Source organism: Euprymna scolopes, chromosome 28, assembly GCF_053919585.1.
Source record: "Euprymna scolopes isolate OS-2025 chromosome 28, ASM5391958v1, whole genome shotgun sequence".
NCBI lineage: Eukaryota > Metazoa > Mollusca > Cephalopoda > Sepiida > Sepiolidae > Euprymna > Euprymna scolopes.
Genome location: NC_136509.1, coordinates 11,939,670 through 11,949,734, shown reverse-complemented (window position 1 = coordinate 11,949,734; position 10,065 = coordinate 11,939,670). Strand labels below are relative to the sequence as shown.

Below are 10,065 nucleotides of genomic sequence, written 5' to 3'. Positions count from 1 at the left end.
AAATTTGAGAGAGAAAAAAAAATCATTTTATTTTAATAAATACAAATGTAAGTAAGTAACGAAAATGGTTGCGCAAAAGAAAATAAAAATCTTTTTTTTTTTTCATAACAACAATGAAAGGGTTTGTTCAATTTACTTCCACTGTTTGTTGAAGGTGGAAGAAAAGTGGACAGTGTCCGAGTGATGAAAGGAAAAGTAGAAAGTTCTTTAGACTGCTGAAAGTCTGTCAGCAGTTATCTTTAGGTGAAGATAGTCGATGCGTAAGCATCCAGTGGCGAGGAGAAAGAAGGGACATCTTTCCTTTCAGGAATCTCTGTTGACCGATTCCCAGAGAGGCTAAAGTAGTTCTTCAGTGGATAGAAGAAATCAATGCGCCCTGCTTCTGTGTGACCAAATCACTTAACAGGGACATTTCTCTGAAAAAGAACATGTCATTATTTATGACTGCTACAACTGTTTGTAACAAGTAGTGTTGAGATTAATGTCGTCAACATGGAAATCAGAATGGTGACAAGCTCAACTGTGACAGATCTGTAAAGTTGCACATAGGTGCCTGGAAAGATATATTTCTACAGGGATCTTTTGATTGGATGGGCGGACCTTGCAAGACACTTGGTGACTAGTACAGTCCTAATCTTCAGCTGGAGAAAAATTTGTCAGAACTATTGAAAGCAGTTACAACTGCAGCAGCAGGACTGTGGATTTATAAAAATCTTTGATTAAAGAGGAGGGTGGAGTTATGTGGCTCACACATCTTTCAGTACTTCCACTCCTGTCAGATGTGCTTCTGTGTCTGCATTGAATGATATTCAAATTCTTGTGGCTTGGTAAAGCTTTTATTGTGTGTCACTAGATCTGTTTCTTGCATCTGTCTGAAAGTGGTCTGAGTATGCCATGCATTGCGACTTGTCAACACATGCTGAGGCCATTTTACCTATATTGAATGTGTACACCTGAGGAGGTAAATGGTAGTTTCTGGAAAGAAGAGACTAAGAAATCCTTTAAAGCATGCCTTCAGATGAAGATTAGGCATGTTAATGGCCCTGAGGTTGAGTACTCCTTTTATCATGAGTGTGGTCAGGCCCTGAAATTGCTTTCATGGATTAAAAAAAGCCTTTTTGACATGCAACTGTTGTCCTGAAAGGCATTATATCAAGTCAAGAATGTAGAATAGAAAGCCGTTCCAATATTTATAACAACTTTATTAATTGGTTTCATTAGTAAGAGTGGAGCAGAAAAGGTTAGTAGTAGAATGACTCCATGGACGGAGACACAAGTTAATGTAGTCCTGCTTGAGTGGAAAAAAGAGATCATGTTTGTTGTAGTTAGGGTCTGGTAGTAGCTATGATGGATTCTCTCTGACAAAGTCAAACCCAAGGCCAAATGCCCGGGCCAGGTCTGTTGCACCCCAAGAGAAAAGTATGTTTGTTTGCACTGACAGCTGGAAAACAAAAGAGAGACAGAGAATTGCTGAGCATTTAACCGTTTTATAAACTCTGATACATGCTCAGCTCGTCTGAGAGATGGTTTCTGATTGGGCAAGCCAGAAAGGAAGTTGACTGCTAGCACCAATCAGCACTGAGCTTATAAACCAAAGATATTCAAACTCTTAAACCACAAAGTCGCTGCTGCTGCCGGTAATTGTGGCTGCTACCAGGGTTAGACAAAAATTATTTATATTTCTGAGCTTGCTAGCAGTTATGAGATTTAGTGTGATTTAGTTTACTCACATGAAGAGATTTTACATGGGGGAGACATTTCGCTCTTATCGACTCTAACGCAAATTTTCAAACACTGCCTGAAAATTTGCATTAAGGCTGAGAAGGCAAAAAGTTATGCGGCAACTTTCCTCTGCGGACAGATGCCACATCAGATGATCTAAAAATCATCACTTCTCAGGTGCATGATATCATAAAAAACCTAAACACCTCAAAAGCATATGGACCCTATCTCATCTCGGTTATGCTATTAAAAAAATTCTCTGCTGAGGTTGTTCCAGTCTTCTCGAAACTTTACAACAAATGCCTTAATGAATATTGCTTTCCTGACTGCTGGAAAACTGCTTTTGTGGTACCAATTTACAAGAATTCTGGTGAAATAACTGAAATATTAAATTATCGCTCCATTAGCTTCCTCCCACTTTTCACCAAAATATCTGAGTCCATAATTAACCAAGCATCTTACAGCTGCTAAACTTCTGACCAACCAACAATATGGATTCAGGCAAGCCCGTTCTACAGCAGATATGCTAACTGTAATCTCTGAACATATATACAATACACTGGACAAAGCAGGGGAGGGTAGAGCAGTAGCCCTAGATATAGCTAAGGCTTTTGACAGGTTATACACGATGGTCTTCTCAGGAAAATCAGATCATACAGTATCACTGGACGAATACTTAACATAATTAAATCCTTCTTAAATAAGAGAAGAATCCAGGTTGTCCTCGACGGTCGTACATCTAAACAATATGATATAAATGCGGGTGTATCCCAGTGGTCAATCCTTGGACCTTTATTATTCCTAATATTTATAAATGACAACCCTGATAAAATTGTCTCTGAGATGGACATATTTGCTGATGACACCACACTCTATAAAAGGCATGAGGGGAAAACAAATGAACACATACCCAAGGAAATGGCCGAAACACTAGAGGAAGACTGTATCTGGAGTAGAATGGAGACAAAAATGAATGATCACATTCAATGCTGCCAAGACTAAGCTTATTTCCTTACAAGAAACCTTCTCAAACACTAATAGCTATGGCTAAAGATATATTACCTGAAAGTATTACATTCAAACTTCTTGGCTTAACGTTCACAGGAAACATAAGTTGGAACAGATACATTGAGAGCATTGCCAAGGCCGTTGCGAAGAAAGGTGAGCTCTCTCTCTCTACTGTGCTAGAAAGTTACACCTGAAAGTATACTGTACCTCTACAAGGCCACCATTCGCCCATGTATGGAGTATTGCTATTACATTTGGGCTGGTGGATCTGCTACTAGTCTCTCACTCCTGGACAGGGTTCAAAAGAGAGTTACCAACCTGATAGGTTCTGAATTGTCAGCTAAACTTCAGCCTCTTTCCCATAGACGAAATGTTGCATCCCTTTGCCTGTTCTACAAGTATGTTAATGGTGGATGCTCTGATGAACTACAAGCTCTTGTACCCCCTCAATGTAAATACCCCCCAAAAAACCTTACAAGCAGCAAAATCTCACCCCTACACAGTAGAGATCCCTAGAGGTAAGAAAGCCTTCTAGTCTAATAGTTTCTTCCCCAGCACTGCTAGACTCCCTTCCAGATTCCTGCTACTCCAACTGTACTGACATGCAGAAGTTCAAGTGTAATGTGAACAGACATCTTGCTGCTCAACTCCCTACATAGTATCCCTGTAACTTACGTCCCTGATAGTTGCCTCTTATATCAAAGTGGCACTGTGCCTTGTTTGGGGTTAAAATGGAATTAAAAAAATTATTTAAAAAATAGGTAACCAAATATATTTACATATTTAAAAACATATTTTTAAAAATATGTCAACAAACATATTTAAAATATTTAATTTGATTAAAAATGGGCGATTTCATCGATTTCGACAGTGTGGAATATTTGTTGATCCTCATTCAATCTTAGAAAACGTCGGGTCTCCTTGCTAGTTTTTGGTAAACGATTGTGATTAGCTATGGCCTCTGTCAGTAAAAGTTAAAGATGACCAGCCATTTTCCTATTCTCGTTTTTGTGCGCCACATTTTTCCTTTAATCATTTATGTGAATAAATATTACATAAAAGGTTCACACAGTAGATATTTTATTGGTGTCAATTTTCAAATCTACACCTTTGAAAAAGTTTAAGTTTTGGGGGTTGGCCTTTTACATCTTGTATCGAGCGTGTCGTGCGATGCTATACTGCTTATAACTGTAATCGACTGCGCATGTGCAAATTTCTCCGCCGTCACCATGGAAAATGGTGGCGAAATTCAAACAACACTTTCGCCGAAATAATAAATCGTCTCCCAGAAGTTTGTGTATGTAAAATGAAATAGAATATGCCAGACAAAGAAGAAAATCTCCTAATTGTAATCTCCATTTTGGGAGGTAATTTATTTATTTATTTGGTTCTTCAATAGTTTTGGTTTTCAAATATTAAAATAGGAAAACGGATATGTTTTTATTTTTCCTCCTCAGCTGATTTCATGTCTGGTCTCGTTTTTTTTTTTCTTTTTTATTAACGAAAACTTTTTTCTTATCGAACTTCGGTATTTTTAAGAATTCTTTACGTTTATTAAAATTAAATATAATTATGTCTTACAAAAAAAGAAAAGAAAATGTACTTAAGCATTTATGTTATCGTGCTGAAAATAACGTTATTTTGAAAGCCATTCTTAACACGTGGAAGTGAGGATGTTTTGTTACTATTTCTGTGCTTCCACCTAACAATTTAATAAAAATAGAGGTGCTAGTGCACTTACTGATCCGCGCTATTTTTTAAATCGTATTTCCAAGTTTAATTAAAGTTTTATGATGTTTTTTTTTTTTTTATTCAATTGTAAGGTTGAAGTATAGAATAAGTACAAAACACCCTCCCCCTCCTCAAGTTAAGAATAGCTTTTTAAATAATAACGTTATTATTTACGTCCGGATCACTCTCTGCACTAGTACCAAAAAAGATATCGTGAAACTTGAATTTAACTTAAAAATACTATTTAAAAATAGCACGGTAACATAAGTGCATAAGCACCAAAATCAAATTAATTAAAACAAAAGAAAAACTATTAACTAAAAAAAAAAACCCAAAAAACCCTAAATAATTACGTTTCCTTAAAAATTTAATAGTTTTATGTATTTTCTTACGGTACAAAGTTGATAATTGTTTTTAAAATTTTTTTTATTTCTTTCCATCCTAAAATTCATGATACTGACAGCGTTAATGTCCAATTTTTTTGTGCACATGTTTGAAAAATTTACCTCGCCTCATATTAAAATAACGGTCAATAGATTCTTATTTTAGTTACAATAAATTATTTAGAATAAAATAGGGTACTTATATGCGCTTTTGTTACAATGCTGAAATAATAACATTACTATTTAGAAAGCTATTCTTAACATGGGATTTTTTTTTTTAATTAGCGTGTACTTTCACCTAACAATTTAATAATAATAATTAGAAAAAGGATATCGTAAAGCTTGAATTTAACTTGAAAATAATATTTAAAAAAAATAGCACAGTAATAAAAGTGCATGAACACCTAAAATAGATTTTGGCATTTTCTTCAAACAATTTATTGACTTAAAACCACTTTTTAAGGGGGGGGGGCGGAATGAAAAGCAGTAATTTTTAGTTATAACCACGAAACTATTTTGTAATAGTCCTTAAGACTATTACAAAACTCTAGGACCTTTGTTATTATTATTCCTGGTATTCATAAATGACCTCCCTGATAAAATAGTCTCTGAGATGGGTATATTTGCTGACAACACCACGCTCTATAACAGGCCATGACGGGATAATGAATGAACACATATCCAAAGCAATGGTGGAAACCCTAGAGGAAAACCTCCAATCTGTAGTGGAATGGGGTCAAAAACGGATGGTAATGTTCAATGCCGCCAAGATTAAGCTTATTTCCTTTAATAATTACAAGAAACCTTCTCAACCACCAATAGCAATGGCTAAAGATACATTACCTGAAAGTACTATGTTCAAACTCCTCGGCTTAACGTTCACAGGGAACATGAGTTGGAACAGACACATCGAAAGCATTGCCAAGGCTGTTGTGAAGAAGGTGAGCTCTCTCTACCGTGCTAGAAAGTTACTTATGCCTGAAGGTATCCTGTACCTCTACAAGGCCACCATTCGCCCATGTATGGAGTATTATTGTCACATTTGGACTGGTGCATCTGCTGCTGGTTTCTCACTCCTGAAAAAAGAGAGTTGCCTAATCAACTAATAAGTCCCAAACTGTCATCTAAGCTTCAGCCTCTGTTTTATCGACGAAATGTTGCATCGCTCTACCTGTTTTACAAGTATTTTAATGGTGGATGCTCTGATGAACTACAAGTCTTGGTACCCCCGACAAACCCGGCAAGCAGCAAAGTCTCACTCTTACACAGTAGAGATCCCTAGATGTAAGAAAGCCTTCTACTCTAATAATTTCTTCTCCAGAACTGCTAGATTTTGGAATTCCCTTCTGAGTTCCTGTTTCTCCAACTGTACTGACATGCAGAAGTTCAAGTGTAATGTGAACAGACATCTTGCTGCTCAACTCCCTACATAGTATCCCTGCAACTTATGTCCCTGATAGTAGCCCCCTACATCAAAGTGGCACTGTGTCTTGTTTTGGGGTGAAAATGTAATTAAAAAAAAATACTATAATTTTGTCTGATGTTCATTGGATGGATGTAATAATTATTGCTTTCAATGTGATTAATTTTCATTTGTTATCGCAAGATGGCATCCATTTTTAAGGATTTTTCACTTGTTTGAAAGCTTCGTATTTTTCTTGTGAAAATTCCCTCACAGACCGATATCTTGCAATAAGGTGGAGTTTCTCATTTTCAACAAACTTTGAATGATCATAACAGTGGATAATTGAGCTACTGAAATAAATTTGGTATCATTATTGTTTTCAAATTTTTTTATTTTTAATTTTTATTGTTTGCAAATTTTTTAATTTTTATTTTTTACAAATTTTTATTTTAACTTTTTTATTTAATTTTTTAATTGTTTTAATTTAAAATTTTTTTTTATTGTTTGCAAATTTTTTATTTTTTAATTTTTAGGTCGCAATTTTCCTAAAAGACTGCAGCATAAGTTAATAATTGATACAAAATTCGATGGAGAACTGCTGTCAACAGATCCTGTTGATCACACGGAACGCCCGAACATAACACAGGAGTTGGCATGGCAGCTGGACAAGAAGGGCCTGCAACAGCATCGATTGCATAGGAGTTCAATTAAAGTGCAGTGCTATGCATACGACACAATCAGTACAGTTAAAGAGATGATTGGTTATGTTGTACTGGATCTGCGGTCAGCTACTCTGAAACAGGTAAAGTGAGAGCTTTTGAAGAGTGCAAACCTCCCCCAAGGTTCCATTTACACAGTTGATGAGTCAAGTTTTGAATCTTTCTTCAAACTTTTTATATTGTAATTCAGTATTGTTTCTATCATTAGCATCATATTTGTCAGAAGCAAATTCTTGTCCAATACTTCTGTATATTTGAATGCAAGTTCAAACTCGCTGCAAGCCAATTCAAATGTTGATTTTTTTTTTTTTTTTTTTTTTCCAAATTTATTTAGTACTAGCAACCCGCCCGGCATTGCCCAGTCATAAAATACGTTTAAATCTGATATTTTGATTAATGCAGATTTTGTATTTATTATTATACTAGCCTGGGTGTTTGGAGGTGTGTGTTGAGCAAAAAAAAAAAAAAAAAGTGGTAGTAGACAGGCATGCTCAATCCTGTGATGCAAAGGTGGAAAAAAAGTGAAAGAAAACCTGACGTCTTACCCCTACTCCATGATGCAACCGGAAGTTCGGATTGTTGAAATTGGTAAAGTCATTCCAACCCATATGATGACTTGCAAAAATGGTGACACAAATAACCGACCCTCCTTGTAGAAAACTGCCCAGTTGAGGGTGAAGGAATTAATGTTTTTAGCCAATTTTTTGGTATTTGTTGTTCAAGGTGTTGAGCTTCAAAACGATACCGATTTCGTGGAAATCTGTTGCCCCTGTCAAAAGTTTTAGGCAGACATAGGTACATACATACATACATACATTTAAACAGACAGATGAGATTTATAGATTATATTGGACCCAATATATAGTAATGATTTAAAAAGTTAAAAAAAAACCCAAAAAACCTCATACGCCACCACTGAGAATCAAAACCAAAATGTTTAGCTTACGATTTACTTTTTCATTTGACGTGAATGCCTGAGCTATGAAGACATGTTTGCTGCAAGGCTAAAAATTAAAACCTGAAAAATAGCTATTATGTTAAGCATGCATTCGTAATGACGTCGCTCGACCTTACCTAGCAAATTCCATTTTTTTAAATTTTCACACTTTTGCATCAATTTTCCTTGGCTAAAACACAAGTAGAAAGTTTTGTATGGGTTTGATGGGTTCGAATACCCTATATATTAAGTTTCATGTGTGTAGACCAAAAACTGACAGGAGTTTTGTAGGCAAAACTTTTTAAACAAATATATATATGCAAACATAAATATATATAAAAGAGGTTTTTGTTTACTATAAGCTTTTTACACAAATGTTACGCAAGTATAAATCATGTAGAATATCTGCATGAATATGATTATACATAATAGTTAACTAAAAATGATCTTCCATAAGAAAACTAAAAAAACTAATAGGGAATTAAAATGAATGTTTAAAATAATGTGCAAATTAGCTAGATCTCTTACAGATGAATGCAATTCCATGACCCATATATGACAAAGTTGTATTTTCTTTTTAAATAAATAGAAAAAATGGTTTTAAATATGAATATCAATACACAAAAAAAAAAAAGTTATAGGAGTATAGATAAGATCAGTACACAAAATTAACTTTTAGATATTGTAGCAGGAAAAAAAAAATATATATACATATTTTTTTAATGGAAATTGCTCTAGACAAGGTATGAAGCCACTTGATGTAAGGAGCGAAAAAAATGCTACTTCAAAGTAAAAAATTAGCCAACAACAACAATAAGTATTAGATTTTAAGAACAAAGGTCATGATACTGCATACCTGCATACCACTACCCGACAACGTAAAGATGGATCAAAGTCTCATCAGGGCTTTACTTCACCATATTGTATGAAGTATTAGCAAAATTATGCCAAGTAATTTTATTTTCATGTGTAACTATAGCCTTGGTCGCAGCGCCTCAAATATGAAGCCCATAGGTTTTTGTTCACAGTAGTAGGTACAAATTAACTGCGATCTCAAGCTGTGGGATCACGAATATAACGTCTAGTCTCAGACTTTTTAAATGTATTCAGATAATACACTGGACGCTGGAACTACACATATATTATTGAATTTAGTTCAGAGATGCACAAATATGGGCAGACCTTAAGTCCGTGTAGCAACACGATTTCCACACCAGCAGGTTTTCGGAAATATTAAAACAGTCCTTTTGCTCTCTAGAATATCTCGGAGTTTGGTCATCTGGTCGCTTATTCTTGAGAATGTTTTGATGATGGCCTGTGTGAAAACTACTAGTGAGATAATAATAATAATAATAAGAATTATAATTATAATCTAAAAAGTGTATTATAGATTTTTTTTTCTCGATGTAAGCATTGCATAAATTGGAATTGGAATCCATTTTTGACCTCATTCCACCACAGACTGAAGCTCTTTCTCTAGGTATTCTGTCATTGCTTTTGCTTTGTGTTCATTTGTTTTCCCCTCGTGCCTGCTATAGAGTGTGGTGTCAGCAGCAAATATGACCATCTCAGAGACTATTTTATTAGGGAGGTCATTTATGAATATCGGGAATAATAAAGGTCCAAGGATCGACCCCTGAGTAACACCCACATTTATATCATATTGTTTGGACAACCTGGATTCTTCTCTTATTTAAGAAGCATTTAATTATGTTAAGTATTTGTCTGGTAATACCATAGGATCTGATTTTCATGAGAAGACCATTGTGTTATACCCTGTCTTAGATATATCTAGGGCTATTGCCTTCCCCTCCCCTACCTTATCCAGTGCATGGTATATTTGTTTAGATATTGCAGTTAAAATATCTGCAGTAGAATGGGCTTGCCTAAATTCATAGTTTTCCAGCAGTCAGGAAAGCATGATTTGTTAAGACATTTGTTGAAGAGTTTGGAGAGAACTGGAGCAACCTCAGCGGAGCATTTTTTTAAAAAGTACAGCCTGGATGAGATTAGGTCCACATGCATTTAAGGAGTCTAAGTTTTTTTATCATATCATGTACTTGAGAACGGGTGATTTTCAGATCATTTATTATGGTTTCTGTCTGCAGAGGAAAATCAGGGAGGGAGTGGTTTGCTGGGTCTAAAGTAGAGTTTGTGGCA

General features: G+C 35.3%; 1 protein-coding gene across 1 annotated transcript in view; it reads left to right on the top strand.

The window, feature by feature from the left end:
• The first annotated feature begins 3,924 nt into the window (after positions 1 to 3,924).
• The window catches only part of LOC145249457 (centrosomal protein of 120 kDa-like), a 76,372-nt gene continuing 70,231 nt past the window's right edge, over positions 3,925 to 10,065 (top strand). The window contains exons 1-2 of the mRNA XM_080111023.1: positions 3,925 to 4,097; positions 6,783 to 7,051. Of these exons, the coding sequence (XP_079967149.1) occupies positions 4,049 to 4,097; positions 6,783 to 7,051 (318 nt within the window). The 5' untranslated portion in view covers positions 3,925 to 4,048. The remainder of the gene's footprint in view (positions 4,098 to 6,782; positions 7,052 to 10,065) is intronic.